The sequence below is a fragment of the Rhopalosiphum maidis genome, chromosome 1 (assembly GCF_003676215.2).
Source record: "Rhopalosiphum maidis isolate BTI-1 chromosome 1, ASM367621v3, whole genome shotgun sequence".
Classification (NCBI taxonomy): Eukaryota; Metazoa; Arthropoda; class Insecta; order Hemiptera; family Aphididae; genus Rhopalosiphum; species Rhopalosiphum maidis.
Window position 1 is genome coordinate 40299357 of NC_040877.1, and position 19710 is coordinate 40319066.

The 19710-nt window shown below is 26.4% G+C and overlaps 3 protein-coding genes across 3 annotated transcripts; 2 read left to right on the forward strand and 1 right to left on the reverse strand.

The window, feature by feature from the left end:
* Nucleotides 1–328: 328 nt before the first annotated feature.
* LOC113551613 (acetyl-coenzyme A transporter 1-like) lies at nucleotides 329–5940 on the forward strand. The gene is made up of 9 exons (XM_026953963.1): nucleotides 329–535; nucleotides 663–789; nucleotides 2256–2415; nucleotides 2480–2634; nucleotides 3012–3202; nucleotides 3776–3960; nucleotides 4383–4509; nucleotides 4984–5199; nucleotides 5592–5940. The coding sequence occupies exons 1-9, from the start codon at nucleotides 329–331 to the stop codon at nucleotides 5775–5777; spliced, it is 1554 nt and encodes a 517-aa protein (XP_026809764.1). The 3' UTR covers nucleotides 5778–5940.
* Nucleotides 5941–7930: 1990 nt separating this feature from the next.
* On the forward strand, nucleotides 7931–16446 carry LOC113560925 (acetyl-coenzyme A transporter 1-like). Its single transcript, XM_026967057.1, has 10 exons — nucleotides 7931–7950; nucleotides 9210–9444; nucleotides 9553–9679; nucleotides 10290–10449; nucleotides 10628–10782; nucleotides 10963–11147; nucleotides 12121–12305; nucleotides 12821–12941; nucleotides 15329–15544; nucleotides 16183–16446. The coding sequence occupies exons 1-10, from the start codon at nucleotides 7931–7933 to the stop codon at nucleotides 16387–16389; spliced, it is 1611 nt and encodes a 536-aa protein (XP_026822858.1). The 3' UTR covers nucleotides 16390–16446.
* Nucleotides 16447–16670: 224 nt separating this feature from the next.
* Nucleotides 16671–19536, reverse strand: LOC113547840 (phenoloxidase-activating factor 2-like). Its single transcript, XM_026948373.1, has 6 exons — nucleotides 19402–19536; nucleotides 19143–19246; nucleotides 18930–19055; nucleotides 18267–18394; nucleotides 17314–17761; nucleotides 16671–16950 (listed from the first exon to the last, which is right to left on the reverse strand). Exons 1-6 carry the CDS (start codon nucleotides 19523–19525, stop codon nucleotides 16798–16800), a joined length of 1083 nt encoding a protein of 360 aa, XP_026804174.1. The 5' UTR covers nucleotides 19526–19536; the 3' UTR covers nucleotides 16671–16797.
* Nucleotides 19537–19710: the final 174 nt, after the last annotated feature.

Here is a 19710-nt window from a genome sequence, read left to right on the forward strand (position 1 = left end):
CTTTTTCATAATATTATTTAAATTAAAAATTTAATTTGGAAATTATGCATTTTGTATCGCTAAAATATATTTTCAATTTCGTATTTAACGCATTAATATACAAACACATTAAGATTAGTTTTAAAAATATATATTAATTACAACACATTATTTGTATGCGAATTAATTGCTGCAATTAAGATTATAGGTACTATAGGTCATCAAATTATGATATGATAATAACCAAAAGACATCTATTCGTTTTGTCTTTAGTATGTAAACTGTAGCGATTAGTGCAACTATATTTTACGATATTTCGAAAGAAACCCGCATTTAATGGTGTTTAAATATGATATCGTCAAATATAGACGAAAATGAAAAAGAAAAATCTGCAGATGTGTACGATTCGAATTCTTCCAAACCAAATCTTAAAGGAGACTGGTCGAATTTTTTCTTGCTGCTATTACTGTACACTATGCAAGGTTTCCCTTTGGGTCTTACTTCATCTATACCAATACTTTTGCAAAGCCAGAATGATATATCCTACCAAGATCAGGTAAATTTATACAATAATAAAATCTAAAATGTCGAAAGTATATTATATTTGCTGTTGGATCCAATAAATCGTACGTAAATATCATAATATATATTATATAATTAAAATATTGTTGTATTTTTTTCAGGCTTTATTTAGTTTAGCTGGATGGCCATTTAGTTTAAAACTATTATGGGCTCCTTTAGTAGACGCACTCTATATAGAAAGAATAGGAAGGCGAAAATCTTGGCTCATTCCAGTCCAATACTTAATGGGTAATAAATTTAAATTTTTTCATAATGCTTTCTTTACGATAAACGACTAAACAAATACAATATAACTGGCAGGAAAATCAATATCGTTTAAAAAATATTGTTTCAATTTTTATAAATAAAAAAATAGTTATTCATCATCTGTTCTTATTTGGAGCTTATAACCTGTGTTTAGATTTAGTTGGAGCGAAAGCCATTAATAATTATTAATGACTTTAAATTTAGATTTATGTAATGAAAGTAAGGCTGTGGATTTAATGAACTAAAAATAAACATATGTAGGTGTAATAGGTATGCACATTCATTTTTATTACAGTTGAAATTATTCCAAAGCATGCAAAATAATAAACTTATTAAAATTAATCCAGAGATAGGTATATGTATAATATGTATAGTATAGTATATATGCCGTGAAAAATACCAACAAATACTAAATAGTAAATACATTAAATATGTAATCAATCAAATCAAACGTGTATTATGAAAAAAAAATAATGGGTAGATTATAGTTTTGAAAGAATGTATGTAAAATAAACTTTTTACACTAAAATATCGTTATTCAAATATTATGCACAGGTTTAATTACCAAACACAATAAATAATAATATTTTTTCACGAAAATGTAATAAAACACTAATAAAATATTATAAAAAAAAGCATTTAAGTATACACATATTAAATGCACTAACATCTACATCATTTTAAAATCAAAAATTATTATGCAGTATTGAAAAATGTATATTTTGAATGAATGCGTTTACTTATTTTGAATTCGGAATGAAATTCTTCGATGTAAAATCATTAAATTCACAGCCCTGCACATAAGCGTATCTAATACGTATTTCTAGATTGGAAATGTATGCAGATGTTATACTTTAAAGTTCAAAAACCTCTGCAGAATCACAATATTATATATTTATTTTACGGTGATATCTAATTATAAATATACAAACCATCAATAAAATAAACCTAGCTTATACGAGTTACAATATATTTCATTTGATGTGAACAACATTTCAATTACAAGTGATCAAAACTGATTTTATTTTAATTTCATAATAATTCATCAATAATTACTGTCAAATTAAATTTGATAACATGTAATGACATGTGCCGCAGTACCTACGCATGCCTGAAAACAGATTTTTATAATATACACTACTTATATAATTATACACACTATATACGTACAGTTTAATGAATATCAGAGGGACGAACAGGGTAACCCCTTGTAAAATTAAATGTATACAATACGTTTAAAGGCAACAATGTATTTGAAAGTTACTGTCGTCTATCAGTTTCTTGATTTGATATCTAAATATATCACTTTTTCCCGGTGCCCGAAAATCCTAGTTGTGTCATTATACTCGTATATTATAATATAACGAAATTTAATAAATGGGTGTTGGTTATATATTTTTCACGGATAAACACTTTTAGTTATGTATATAATGGTATATGTTGAACAGGAACATGCTTCCTCTATATGGCTAATGATATTGACGATTTATTGCCCAACACGGGAACGCCAAACATTGCGGTATTGATGTGTATGTTCTTCGTCTCTAATTTCCTAGCCGCCACGCAAGATATAGTTGTCGATAGTTGGGCCTTGACAATGTTGAAAAAGTGAGTTTTATTTTTCATATACGTGAACTAACAGTTCAGTTAAAAACATTTTTGTTTTGTACAGGAATAATGTAGGCCATGCGTCTACGTGTAATACTACTGGACAGGCTATTGGTATCATGTTAGGTTCCGTGTTCCCGATATTGTTTGCGTCTGAAGACTTCTGCAATAAATACTTACGGGTGACGCCCATTACGGGAGGATTAGTGACTATGAAAAGTAATAATAATAATTGGTTAAATTACCTAAATTTGTATTTTAGAAATTTGATAGAATATCAAATAATAAACTGTTTATCAATAGAAATGTGTTTAAGTGACATATATTTTCAGCTATTATCCTCTAAAATATGTATGCATATTTTTTTTTGTTTAGTCACTAAAAATGAGTCGTAATATTACTGTCTACTTGAATCCTTGAAGTATAGATTGTATAAAATATTGTTTATAAAATATGTTATTGATGAATTAAGTTCAAAATTAATTTGGTCATATATAATGTGTAAATTATTTGAAACTTATATCACATTTCAAAAATTTATTTTGATTTGATAAATAATTGATTTATACTATAAAATAGTTGAATTTATTAATTAGGTGTACTATACGCTTGGGGCTTGATATTTATCTGTGTGACAACATTGATTGCCATATTCAAAAAAGAAAATGATTGTAGATTAGAGTTTGATCATGTAAAACTCAACGTCGGTCAAAATTATACACTACTGTGGGATATTTTAAAGCTACCTAGTATTCGGATATTGGCGATAGCATTACTTACAGCAAAGGTAAATATGACTGATGATTTATTACATATTTATATTTCTATGGGTTATACTGGTTATATCACTATCGTTTGTGGCCCACAATTCAATACTTCGTTGTTGTTTAATTAATCAGTTTTTTGATTAATTTACTCAAAAATAGGCATTTGATATTAAGAGAAGATTCACTTTTTTTTATGATAATAATAATTTGTCCCAATCCAGTATTCGCCATTAAGGCAAAGACTTCGTGTTGATGGAATGGGGGAATTTAATAAGTAATAATGATTCTTAAATTATTTTTTTTAAGCTGTAACCAAAAAAAATAAAGTATAAATAGATAAATTATAAATGTATTACAAGTTCTACAAGAAAATCAATAAATTTCCTAATCGTTATTCGTTGTACATTCGAAGTTGTAGTTTCGTAGTATTTGAATTTACGTATATCCATTTCAATACTTAAGGATACGTATTGAAAATTTTAATAATTAAGTTGTTATTTTTACCCAATTGTCAAAAAATACGCATACCTGCACAAAGCACATAAAAATGAATCGAAAAATGTATTGAATTAATTCGAATTATGCACATCAAGGTTGGATTTTCTGTGACGGATACTGTGACGTACTTGGAACTTGTCGACGCCGGTGTATCAAAAGATGACATTACTGTTATTAACACAGGTATGTTCGTGGTGAAAATACTTATACCACTAGTAACAGCAAAGTACACTTCGGGACCAAAACCAATGAGCATCTATTTAAAATCTACAGCCATGAAGTAAATAAATACAAAATATTAAAATTATTGAACTAGTAATAATTTTCATAACAAAAAAAAAAAATGTACCATACTGTACGATATGTTGTTGCATTAATTTCGGGATTTGGTATACGTCGCGTAATGTATGGTCTTCAAGTAAATTGTATTAACTACAATGATTTTTATTTTTATTTGATAATATTTTGGTGGCATTAAATTCTAATATTCCGTAATTTAATTAACTTTCGTGATTATTTCAATTGGTTATTGAATATCGTGGACTATTGGTACATTAAATTGATGTTTGTTTTATGAATTTAACTTTATACCTACATATTTGATATATTTTAACAAAAATATTTGTTTCTATAAATTATTATAATTGATATTTTTTAATCGTTAAGTGTACAGTAACATGGTAATATTTTTATGAATTTCAGATTAATCTGGAGCTTAACATTTATCTTATTGGTTTACTTTACTCCAACGTTGATAAATGACGATGGGGTCAGAAATATTCCGATATATTATTATGCTATTTTAATATTAATACTGTTTGTAGACGAGGTAAGTAAACAAAATGTTTATACATAATTTCTACACTTACTTAAATGACTTAGTCATAGTAATTAATACATCGATTATCGATTAACTATTGAAATTAAAAAAATAACGTCATTTTTAAATCTTATCTTAATTTAAAATTAATTGTTTCGATGTTCCTATTGTTCCTATGTGCAATAAATTCTTAAAAAAATAACATTTTATGTATTTTTTTCTCTCGTGAAGTTTTTATTTACATTGAACTCACTTATTTAATGAAAAGTGAATTCAGTTTAGAAATGAACTAGTTTTCTTAATTTTATATGTACTTCCTAAACTATTTCCTCAGAAAAATCACAAAGATTCAGATTATTTTAAATTAATTATAACATACTTAGTTGTACTTATAATTGTGATTTAATACAACTATAAAAAATATGATATATAATTAAGTCTAAATTTAACAGTAATATATTTTTTTATTCTTTTGTTTTTTAGATCCTATCTTATATCATGTTTGTTGCTGTGTTAGCTTTTTTCTCTCGGATAAGCGATCCTCGTTTTGGCGGTACTTACATAACATTTTTAAACACAGTAACAAATTTGGGTGCTACGTGGACGTCCACAGTTGCACTTGGAGTAATTGATTTACTGACGTTCAAAAAATGTTCATTCGATTCTTATAATTACTGCTCTACATTAGATTATAAAAACGTAAGACAACATTATATGATTATTTAATTATATTACATACATAATATAATATTATATATATATATATAATTAGATTTATTAATTTACATTGACTTCGATGACTATTGATGTATATTTTAACTGTAAAAAGGAAAAGTAAAACATTATATCTATTTATATTATTAGTGTGTTCACTATAACTAATAATTTTAATAAATATAATACATAATAATAAAATATATTATAATATATATGTGATGATTATAAATATTTATTTAAATTTTCAATATTTAATTATAATATTATGAATAACTATTAAATAATAATATTGAGCACATAAACACAATATATATAATATAGGTAAAGTAAATATAGTTTATAACTAATTTATTTTGCGTTTTTAACATTTTTAGACATGTAAAGAAGATGGAGGTGATTGTATTACAACAGTAGACGGTTTCTACTTAGGAACACTTTTAAGCGTTACATTTGGATTTGCTTGGTATGGTTTTTTTAAGAATATCATTAGAAAACTTCAAACTAAAGGAGCTTCTCATTGGATGGTGAATATAAAACGACCGATTTCAGAGAGTATCTAAGTGTAATATACTATGATTGTATGTTGTATAATCATGATATTTAATTTAATTACCTACTAAATAGATAAATTGTGACTAAAATAATTATACTTTGTTATATTTTTTATTAAGTATAATTATTTAATTCAGTAAAAATGAAATCTATTAATGTTAACTGTTGATGTCGGATTAACTTAATAATATTTCTTTTTTCATTAATAATTCTTTTGATGAAAAATATGGAATAAATTGTATTAATATAAAGTTAATAAGTTAGTTTTAATATAGTAAATATTGATCTCATGTTTTTTAAATTAATTATGTATTTACTTTGTTAAATAAAATATATATCTAATTGAAAAATATATTACATGTTTAAACGCTTTGTTTTAAATAAAACAATTATGTTAAACTTTGCATCTGCATCTTGTTTTTCAAAGAATCTTCATATGAATGTGTATATACATTCAATCATCATAGAAGTAAGTTCACGCAGATTTTAATATATCTAATTGCATTACGTTATTTGATTTATATTTCTGTTTCGATCAGTTCAAGAGGAGTATAGATAGTGAAGCAAGTTTAATCAATTATTTCAATTAAATGTAATTGTGCACGATGCAATAAAGCATTACATTTACATAATAAATTCTTATACCTATTATTACATTGTGTAATATGCATATAGTATTCAATGGTGTTATTGCAAGGGGGGAGTTAATTTTGCAACCCAAATAAGTATACATATTTTAAAAAAAAGAAAAAACATCCTTTAATACTAAGCGTATAAATATTTTGACGAGTACCTTATTATTATTATGACTAATGTTGATTCTGAGAAAATAAACATGGGTTTATATTATAAATGTACAATTATAGGTACTTATTATAGTTATAATAGCGATTAGTTCTAGTCCAACTAACAAACTGATTAGAAATCATTGGATCTATATATTATGTATAATATGAATATAAATAAATTTTACCATTTAATGAGCAATAATAATAATATAATTAATACTTAATAAACTAATTAGGTACCTCAGCCAGTTACCTTTAATAATTGGAACACCTGAATTATTTCTAACCACGTAACCTTAAAGGGAACTGTGATTCATATTAATAATTTATGCATAAAAACAAACAAGCTGATCTTATATTATGTAAGGATCAAGCGTCTAGTCATTAGTTATTACAGACCAATATGGATCCACAACGAATAAGCCCATACAAAGTACAAAGAATTGATTCGGAAACTACATTTTAATCACACTATAAAAGGTGCTTTTGCTTTTGTCTTCTTGATCAGGAGTGGCTAACTAAAATAGACTTTTGATCGACTTCTGAGTTTTTCTAAGTTGTTATTAATGTAAGGATGTGTATGTTATATATATATATGTGTATATGTATTTATATATATATAGTATACGTGTATATATGACGTACGTTACACTTATTTTATTTAAATAACGTTATATTTTAAAGTTTAACACAACAAATATTTTAATATATTTTATAGGTAATAATGAATATCCATAGAATAAAATGCACATAGGCACTTGTTTTCAGAGTATAATTTCACTTTTCATTAAGCTATTTATTGTCATTTGTCAGTCACAATCAATAATATTATTATTATTGCTACTAAAATCGAATGCTGTGGTTGTAATTTATTTATTTTTTTTTATTCGTGGGTTAAAGAGATAAAACAATTTTTTTATACATTTTTTAAACAAAAAAGTGTTAGTTTTCATATTTTAAAAACCTTTGGATTATCGCTTTTGGGAAAAACATAATACTGAACTTATATATTGATCTTTAGGTTTATTTATATCAAAATGTAACTGCAAGTAATGGTTCATGATAAAAAAAGTACGAAATATAATTTTTTTTTTTGTAAATGTTCGGATGTGTATTTAGGAACATGTAACACTGTTAGTTTTCACTTCACGAAATAATATATTGCTAGAAGACCAAAAACCGTTCCATTTTTTTTTTGTGTTACAGAAATGTTTTTGTTTACCTTCAAACATAATATGACGCATTAATAAACAAAACTCAAAAAAAGACGAAAGAGAGTTGCTACAGACTCAAACTCCGACACCGCGATCGATATGTTGGCACCCTTTGATATTGAATACCTTAGACTAAAAAAAAAATAGATACAATTAGTGATGGATAATTTAAATTTCGTGTAAATAAGTAACCTGATGTTCAATCAAAAATTCTTTGGAACTGTTGCTTGAAACAAATATGAAACACTAATGAAATAAACAAACTATTGTGATGGGTACGTGTTTTATATAGCAGTCGAAATATAAGTGCTTGTTTGACTGTTTTGAGTCTTTGACCGTAATAGACCTGGGTCATGGGATCAACTCACAACATATATAAAATGCAAAACGGAAAAGCTTTCATTACAACTTTGAAACACCAACACTAAAAATTATAAAACTTTCGTTGGCACTGAGAGTTTGTTATTATACGAGTATATAGCGAAAACAGTAAACGCAGATTCGCTTGCTAAAACGAAGTGAAATATTGAACCTATAAATATAAAATCGGGGAACTTGTTAAGACTAGCAAGCAGAACGAAAAACAAGCGAGGAATGGGAGGGAGGATAATCGTGACGAGGAATGTTCATGACGTAGACCGTGGTCGTATATTCGTATTCAACGACTATTTTTTATTATGTAGTATTCCGGATTTGATGTTTTAAACATTCCCACTAATATATATTTTTTTAGTTTATCTGTAATAATTTTTGATCATAAAAATATCCATTTCATCTCCAACCCACACCCTTCCGCAAAAAAAAAACAATTACCAAATACGGCCGGCCATGACGCAGATCACTGTTTTTCTTTAAATGAAACCGCACAGAGACATTCGCAAATCGCAATTACATATTTAACAGCGATGCGTCACTATAGATTATTGAAATAATTATTTCGCCGCCAATTAAAACTTATCACTAATAATAATTATCTGTATTACACACAAACACACACACACACACACACACACAAATATATATATATATTATAATATAAGTGACATATAATATGCTGCTGGTGAGTTTAAAAAATAAACTACACACTGCTGTGCATATTGCTCGCACTAATAACATGACGATGTCCTGCATCACAATAATATGATATCCCTACGTAATGACCAATTAACTGGTATGTTAATCAATAATTAGTGTATAATTCATAAAGATGATAGTATAAATTAATATTATATAATAGTATAATAGTTCAAAACACGGTATGCCCGCTTAAGATCGAATCAATTGTTATTTTACGAGAAAGAAAAATTGTATTAGACCGACCGTTCCATAAAATTCTTCTATTCGGTATGATTTCAATGCACGGATAAATCGGTACTTGGTTATTTACTGGTAGTATTTATTGTATTTTCGTAATAATATTCAGTGTTTAATTTGTTAGGCAATTAGTGCGACTGATGATGGATGATCATAATATTACAATTAGCACTATAAACCTTGTGCCGATAGAAAATTCAGAAAACTGCAAAAAAATCAACAAGGTTCATAACTTAAACGGTGACAAATGGAATTTAGTAAAACTCTTGTTTTTGTACATATTGCAAGGCGTACCATTGGGATTCAGTGATGCATTTCCGATTTTACTAAAATCTAAACAGTTTTCTTACTATGACCAGGTTAGTATACAAAACGGTGAATTTCGAAGGAGTTTTACTAATTAATAATGTAATGTTGATGGATTGATTGCTTAAAATGTATTAATTTAATATTACTTCGTTATTTAGGCAATATTTAGTGTGAGCACGTGGCCGTTTACTTTCAAAATTTTATGGGCTCCGTTAGTAGACTCTATTTATTGTCCATCAGTGGGAAGGCGAAAAATGTGGCTTGTTCCTGTATACATACTACTCGGTAACTTATAGCGGAATAAACATTTAAATATTAAATACATAATACGTTTTTAGTATATTAATCAAATATATCTGTTTTCATTTTTCAATCAATAATGTCATGATTATTGCTCGTTGACAAAAATAATAATGTTTACAATGCACTTGAAATTATGTAATCATTTTTAATTAATACTTAATTTGTATGTTAAAATCAATCAACTGCAGCTGTTAATTGATTTCGATGAAAAAATATTATACTTAGCAGATTACAGAATTACTCTATTTTTAGTGTTATTTATTACTATTTTTACATTGTACAGTATATACAAGTATATATTTATTGTATACAATAAACCTTTTTCCAGGCCACATTAAACATCTTGTCATTAAAAGAATTATAAGAAATGAAAATTTATATTATGGTTATTGCAAAATGATATAATTAAATTTATATTATAAACAAAGAAACTATTTTAGTAATATCTATCACTAACAATAAGACTAGATAGGTAGTAATATTAAACTAAACTAGAGCAATTGTGTATATTGAATATCTTCAAAACAAACGGTCGATATCGAATCACCTTAATAGTATTTATTATAATATAAGTTTTGATTTTATTTTTTAGGTTCTTGTCTACTGCTGTGTAGTTTTTATATAAATGGTTGGTTGTTGAACACCGGGGATCCAAATGTGATTCCGCTGACTATCGTTTGGTTAATCATAAATTGCCTGGCTGCTACTCAGGATATTGTAGTTGACGGATGGGCATGCTCTATGCTACAAAAGTATGATATATTAATTATATTATAATATGATATAGTATTTTAATGTACATGTATAAAAGTAAACAATTGCACCAAGTTGAATTTCTTAACAATTCTAAACTTTAATAACACGCAAACGAATAATAACTGAAAAACTGTGAATACTATTATAACAATGTAAACAACACAAAATGTTTAGGCATAACATACACTACTCGTCAATGTGCAACGCGACCGGTCAATCGCTGGGATCTTTCTTAGGATATGCAGTTCTCTTATTACTCGGATCCGAAACGTTTTGCAACAAATGGTTACGTTTTTACCACAAATCCGGTGGTATTATCACGATAAAAGGTAAACTAAGTATAGAGTATATACTGTACACATAGAATAATATTTACATGTGATTAATTGGTATATATGTGTGTATGTGTGTGTGTATCTGTATTCAAATGTCAATATTTTTAAATTGTAATAATTAATAATATAATGCAGTATTTATAAAATTATGTAACAGTCGAGAGTTTCGCATAGGTTATCTATATTTTTGGGGAATCGTGTACATTGTAGCAGCGGTATGTGTATCCAAGTTCAAACGCGAAACCCAACCGTCGGCCGAACAAAAAGGTCTGGGCGTGTTAAACACTTACAAGCTACTTTGGGACATCATAAAGTTGCCGAACGTTCAGATTCTAGGCATGATATTTCTAACTGCAAAAGTAAGCGAATAATATTTATTACTATATCACCTAATGGCCTAATGCCTATTTATAATAATATTTAGACTCGTATTATTTAATTAAATCATATTGAAACAATTTTATAAGCGTTTTTAATTATTATTTTTGCAGTATTTTTTGATTTTCGTATCCAATATGGTGTATAGTTTAAAGCAGGGGTCTTCAACTTTTTTATGCTGCGGGCAACATAATGTTTTCTAAAAGTTTCGCGGGCCGCTCCATATTAAAAACATTGTATTTTATACAAAAATTTAGTTTTTACTATTATAACATCTATGATTAAATTTATTTATACTTAAAAATGTGATCGCGGGTTAAAGTCCCCTGATTTAAAGTAAGATATATTCGGCCTATACATCTCAAAGTCTTAGGTGGAAAGATTTTAAAGTTTTAAGGAGGTATCATGTTATTATTTTGAGGACAATTTTGATTTTTAAATACTCCGTTACTAACCTAATCCTACCTTTAATACCTACCTAATGTAGGTACTATCACTTGATTATATTATATATTTTTGTATATTATTTAGAATTTTTAGATTTTTAATATTAATTATTACAAAGATATTTCTATGTACCTACTTGTTGACTCTTGTACGAGTATAGATGATACGCGGGTACTCAATTACATAGTAAGTGGATTAATGTGTGTTAATTTTGTAGTTTTGTCATGAATTTTTTGAAAAAAATGTTTATACCAAACAAATTATATCATTTAGAAAATTTCCGTTAAATTATATATTTGTGTAAACGTTTGAACTTAAACTTAAGTTTTAACTATTATATACTAAGCTTCAGTGCTTCACTATTTCTATAATTTTTATTAGGCATAGACACATATTATAGTACCTATATGTATTATGTAATACCTACAAAGTTTATATTTTTATATACTGATTGGTTCTATACTCTATATAGTATATAGACTAATTACAACTTATATATTCATATAGATAGGATTCGCCACTATCGATACAGTGACAAATATGGAATTCATGGAAGCTGGAGTATCAGAAAACAATATTGTTATAATTGGCATATTGGTATTTTTAGTGAAATTGATAGTTCCTATAACTATTACTAAAATAACAAAGTCAGCGAAATCGATGGATGTCTACATGCACTGTGTACCATACAGGTATCTATTTTATATATTATATAATATGTTACCGGCAAAGTGTTGATTATAAGCATTCTATAAATGTCCTAGGCATTCTCTATAGAATTCCTTGAATTATTTGGCAATGTATTAGATTTGTATATTTTTTTATATTATGGCTAGGCAGTCTATACATTTTATAGGATTTCTATAGAACGCCAATACTATGTTAGGTAATGGGTTAAATTAAAATACATATTATGTTTTTATTATTATTTATAGATTGTTATTTATTTTTATTTGTTTATTGCAGTATATAGTTGATGCATGACATTTCGAACTACAAAAAATATTATTTCTTACATACAAACATTTTTTAGATTGACATTTATTAATTATTTATGATTTTAGATTTACCATAATAATAAGTTATCATAAATGTATAAACGCTTTAAGACATTGAATAATAGAGAAAATCATAAATGTTAATAATATTATAAACATCGAATCAGATACTTAATCATAATTTAAAAACTATTGTTATATATTTTCAGGTTGCTGCATGGTTTAGCATTTTCGTTGTTGTTGTATTACACTCCAACACTTTTAAGAACAGGCGGTATTGTAAAAGCAGGTTTTTACACCATGTTGGGATTCACTTTTATAACACATCAAGTAAATCATGTTTATATATTTTATATTGTTGCATTAACGTATTGTTGTACCTATGTGCCTATCAATGTTATCTTTTGTGCAAAATTCTACAAATTTATAAATTATGTTATTGCATCCGAATTATATGCCAAAAAAAGTCCGAATTGCTTGCCATCTCGTAAAGTAAATCAAAATTAGGTATTATAGAATTTTATTTCATTTCATTATTTTGGTTATTATATATAATATCATTGTCATTTCCAGCGCCATATGTACCTACTAATTGATATATATTTAATGATTTGTCTAGCTATCAGAAATACCATATTATAATAAACAAATGTTTTCATATTATATCATTCTACTGATTTCTATATTTTATAATTACGTCATCGTAATTCCTCTTTAATATTTCCCAACGTCTATTATTTAAATTTGAACTACGCATTTTTACATATATATATACTAAAGATTTAATACATCGAATAATTGAAATATTATAGGACTTGGAGTGTAAAACATGCTATTCAGTTTTGAATGGCATGATTCGCAAAAATTAGTTGTATGTATAATGTATTGTAGAATTCGAAAATTCAGCCCAAATATAAATGGAAGAAATACATTGTTAGCGTTAGACATCTCATAAGTTTCTAAAGAAGTAGTCATAAAATGAACATATCTTATCATCGAGTCGATTACTATAATGGCGCTTGTAGAACAATTACTATAAATCATTTAGATTTAAGAATAACAGTTCATAATATAATTTTAAAAATATTTCGTTTTTTTAAAAAAAATTGTGAATACACCTACTAATTAAATATTTCTCCATCATGCTATGTTAAAACATCATCCTTTTCTTATGGAATTTTGAAAAACCAATAAAAATGCAGAATGTACCTATAGCTAATTAAAAATCAGTGTAAATTATTTTTGGCGATAAATTTAAGTTCAAGTCGTTCATATTTATTATTATTTATTATACTGCCTAGTAAAAGCATCTTCATACATTTATTTTGTTTTTCTCGCTGGTAAAAAAAATTTATTGACGTATAATTATGATTTTTAACATTGTGAATTGTAAATAATTAGTAAGCAATTTAGGTTTTCAATTTATGTTGATAATATTGAACTGAAGTTTCAAAACATTTAAATAAAATGTTATATCTATATTAATATCGTTGATTATAAATAAAATAGATTATAATCGATGTTAGTATACATGTATAGATTATGATAAGTATAATTATAAACGGCATGCACTTCAGATAGACCTCTACAAGAGGTGGCGTACAATTATTAGATGATTTAATTTATGTTTATTTCTTATTATAAAATTTGGATGAACCGAATTGTATATTGCTAATATAAAAAGGTGAGCAAGTCGAGTGGGTCACTATGATGAATGTGTCCAATTTGAATTCAATGATATATAATTGTATACGAAAAACGATTTTAAGTGGGAACAATTTGTCAGCCTTTATCACTAAGTATATTTTTATGTTATGTTTTTGATATTACTACTTTGTAAAATAATTTATTTTACTAATAATAATACAAAAGGTTGAATTAATTTTTCTGAAAATATTTGAAATAACATTAATGTATACAAAACAAAATAATACACGTGAAAATTGTATGTCTTCACGAATAATGTTTTAAAAACAATGATATAATGAATACAATTATTAAATATATTTTTGTTATATTTAATTAAATATGTAATTTGGCCAAATTTGAACTTAAAATATTTATAAAAAAAATATATTTATGATTTTAATATTTTTATATAGATATAAAAACAAGAAAAACTAATATGGGATATTAAATTTTCAAAAATTTTAATCCAGCGAATAATTTTTTATCGATGTTTATAGAAATAAAACTAAACAATTTAAAATATTTTGAAAATATTAGATATCATTTATAGAAAATTATCATATAAATTATTTAATGAAAATTTCAATTACTTATATACAAATCTGGCTACTTGTTACTTGTAGTTTTCGAATTAACCAATATACCCAAATAGATTTTGTTAAAAACTGGTTTTACGTAAAAATGTCCACTTATCTTGGATTAATTTTTGTTTTACTCGACAATTCTGAAAAATACTGGACACTTTGACTTCTTTAAAGTATAAAATAAATCCAATCAGAAATCACCCTAAATTTTCAAATTGAATTATTTTCTTAACTACAAACTACCTAATCATTGTGTATACATACACTAAAAAATAAAAACACAAATCATTTTATACTCAATTCATACATACCTAACCGCTCAAAACCTAATATTATGTACCTATTGAAGTTAATATTTTTAAATTTGAAATTACTTTTTTTTATGAACAAGAATATTATGAAAAATTTTAAATGTATTTAATATTGTTTATTTAATTCTTATAGATTTATTCATTCATTATGTATGTAATTTACCTGTCGTTTGTATCTAAAGTAAGTGATCCAAATTTTGGTGGGATTTACATGACATTGCTATGCACTTTTGCAAACATTAGCTTAGCTATAACAAAGACGGGTTCACTTTGGTTGGTTGACGTTCTTACTTTCAAACAATGTACTACCAGTTCTCAAAACTATTGTTCGGCTTCTACATTGATCAAAGTAATTATCGAAAAAATAAATTAAATTTTTATTTAGAAAAATGTTATTGTATATAAACACGACCTTTCTTTATGTATATTATATTTGTATTCATAATTAATTTTTCTTATAGTAATACTTATAGGCTATTATATTTTGAAACTGGTTGTATAATAATTACCTAATATACACCTATTTCAGTAAACTATTTGTATAATGACAAAGTATCTCAAAATAGATTTCTATTTAAAACCAAAATAATTTAACAACTAGTGTTGAATTTGCATTTGATTATAACAATTTAAAAGCAGTAGTAATTTTTGTTCTTTTCCAAAATAATAATAATAAGTTCATTGTAAAATAACAGATGATACATTTTATAAATACTTAACTTAAATTTAAACATTACAGAAAATGCAACAGATTTTAAGAACTTAAAACTAAGATTAATATTTCAATATAGACAATACGAGTATAGTATGAAATGATATCAATCAATTATAGTTATTAAAATGTTTAATTATTTTAAACTATTTAATTATTAAATAAGATTACATTATTAAATATATTATATTGTTTAAAATTATATAAATGTTTGTTGTAAATCATTTTTAAGTTTTAACAATTTAATAATATTATTTATTTATTTTTTACTTTAGTCTTGTCGAGCAGCAGGTGGTAAATGCAGTACCATAATCGATGGATTCTACGCCGAGGTAGTTATCTCTTCAATTTTAGGTATAATATGGTTTTACATAATAAAAAAACCATTAACTAACTTATACCTCAGTGATCGAAAAAATTGGCTTGTTTACAAAGAAGACAATTCAAAAAAAGTAAATGTTAATGACACTACTCGTTTTTAAATAATAATTTAAGAAAAATGTATTTAAATGAAAGTATAAATTTTATTTGAGACTGTACAATTATTTCAAAAATTATTTATTCCTTGCTTTACCTTGTTTTACCTATTTATATTATAGTAATAAGTAATAACTAATAATAATAATAATTTATTATGAAAAAAATTTAATATTTTATAATATTTTTATATATTTATAAGTAGATAATGTATATGGTGTACTACAGTATAAACATATTTGAATTGTTTCTAAATAATGTATAATATCACCTTTTACCTCTAACACGAATTTTAAATTCTATAAAAAAATTATACGTTTTCCCACAAAGTAATAGTTAGGTTATATATACTTACTTATACAAGATTAATTAAAATAATAAAATATACTTAAAAAAAGTAAAATGTGTCTATTTTATAATTGGTTTTCAATCCAAGTAATATAAGTGCTAACGTCAATGTAAACGCCAGGTATTGATGGAGTTCCGCATCCAATTCCCCAAGATACTAGTCCAATAAGATGTGAAATAGAATCATGTTCACACACTAAAGGTGAACCTCCATCACCCTACATAAGACACATCAAAAAATAATATTATACAAGGATTTTATAGAATATATATATTTATATATTATCTAACATCTATATACGTATATATCTACTAAAAAATATACCTACTATAATACATTATTAATACCAAGAAACAATCTTCACCAAAATTCAAAAAAATCAATTATATTTCCTTTATCTATTTAATGTTTAAATTTGACGAAAATGATGTACTTGTTTTTTCAATATCACCATATTATATTAGTGCACATTAAGCTCGTTGTATGAATATTACAGATCGGCAGCGATCGTGAATTAATCAATTGATAGACGATGCGTATTATTCTAATGTGATTTCTAAATGGCGTGTTTTTCGCTCACCTTGCACGCATCTTCGTTCTCCTCGCCGCCTGCACACAAGAATCCTGAGTGTAACTTGAATGCAGTACCGAGTCTCGTGGTTCTTAGACTCTCGACGCACCGTTGGCGATCCCAAAGCGGCACCGATACCTTCTTGAGCACGCCCGGGTACCGCGGCAGATCGAAGCTCTCCGCACCCCATCCGGACACCTTACAACCGGTCCATCGGTGGCGCGGAGACACGGCGTCAGGCGGCGGTCTCATTGGCAAACAAACCGGACTCACGTGGTCGGTGACCGGTACCGGGGCGCCCGACAATGTGATCACCGCGATGTCGTTGTGCATGTTGGACGGTGAATACTCGGGGTGAATCACAATGCTGGTCACGGGCCTTTCGACGTGCGGCCGGGGCTCTACGTCTCTGTAGATGTCCCAATCGCCTAACCGCACTTTCAGCGCACTGAAATTCCTGCAATGCACACGACCGGAACAATATACGTTTTAATTTTTTTTCCACTACCAAAATTGTTTTTGTGTTTTATAATACATATAATGATTTACGCTGTGCGTTCGAAATTTTCTCTATCCTAAACATCACCGATTTGTAATGATGATGAATTCAAAGGAGCGATCTCACCATTACTACTATATTATAATCCTATCTGATCTACCATCAGTCATCACTACTCTCTGAAAAATTTCCGGTGATTTTGATGTTGACAAGGTACTCCTAATCTTTCTAATTCCGAAAACGTCTCAAATTTTATTTAAAACCACTTAAATCTCTTATCAATTTGATATAAAGAATGAGGAATAAAAATCCAATTAAGGAGAAGGGAAAATACCAAATTCTATGAGTTATATGTTCATATTAAAATAATATTCTATATTAAGTTATGGAAATAAAGATACTGAAAACACATAAATATATTAGTAGTTTTAGGTACAAAATATTATACTTTGTATTACATTACTTTGAAAAACTAGCCAAGAAGTGAGCAGTAGATAGTATATGTTTATTGTCTATCAAAGCTCCATTTGAGACGAATGAATTTCCATCTGTCAAAATTAAAGCTTGCCATGGAAATTCTCCGAATTTAGCCTGTAATAAAAATAAATTAAACAATATTGATTAGAGTATTTTATATAATAATTTAATATACGGCATATACCTATAATAGTATTAATAAAGCTAAAAATAACAATGTCATACTGTTAACAATCTTTTTATAGTATAAAACAATTTTATCATTAGAGCTTTAAATCTGTCAACATAAAATACTCGAATAAAAAACGTATGAAATTAATTTATATTATCGATATTAATTATCATAACATTTTTTTGAAATTAAATGCCAACACTTTATAGCTATTTCTCTCTACCACATATAATGAAATTCAAATTGGTTTGTACTTATTAGGTATTACTTAATTCAAACAAAAGGAAAGTCATACATAATATTTTGTTTCATAGAATAAAACGTACTTAAATTGAATGATATGTAAAATGTACTAGTACCATACTCCATATTAATTTATTAATTAAAACACTAATGAAGGAATCATAAATAATAATAAATATATATTTTTCGCAAGGTTTAATTAAACCATAGATGCATAGCCTTCTATAGTCTTACCTGATCCGGATGAATTTTGATCCCATCAATGTCCTGTGATTTTACATTACCACACGTTATTACTGGGTTTTCAAATGATGGATCAGAACAACAATACACTTTTCCAGGTGGACATTTATCTGGTTTCTAAACATTTCAAAATTTTTCATCAAGGACCAAATTAATAAAATATATTTGAATGGTAGGTAATAATAGGTAGTACCTAGTACCTACTGTGATTATTCTAATATCTATTGATGCATCATTTTCATCGGATATACATTCAGATATCATAACACACTTACATTCTTCTACCCATTCACTTTCATGAGACGGTTCTGAAATATTCAATTATTAACGAAAAATATTTTAGGACTTTATTAAATTAATAAATTATAATATAAAAGTTTCGACTTATTTATATTATCTATTCAACATATTGTACCAATATTATATATACTGCTATTATAAAATATAACAATTATATACTTACTATCTTTTTTTATTTGCATTTCTAGTCTTTCAAATGACACTGCGCTAGTAGCATCATTTGATTTAGAAAAATGTATTTTAAAAACAGTTAAAAACACAATGAAACATACTGTATTCAAAAACATTTTTTTAGTGATTTCTCCTAATACCAATACTATAGTATGGAAAAAATAATATCATACACTCTTTAAATATGATTACCTTACAATGGATTTTTAATTTGGAATGTGCGTATTTTATAATTGTATGAATAACAATACTTATATTATTACCCACAATAATAAAACATTAAATGTTCGTACAATATATA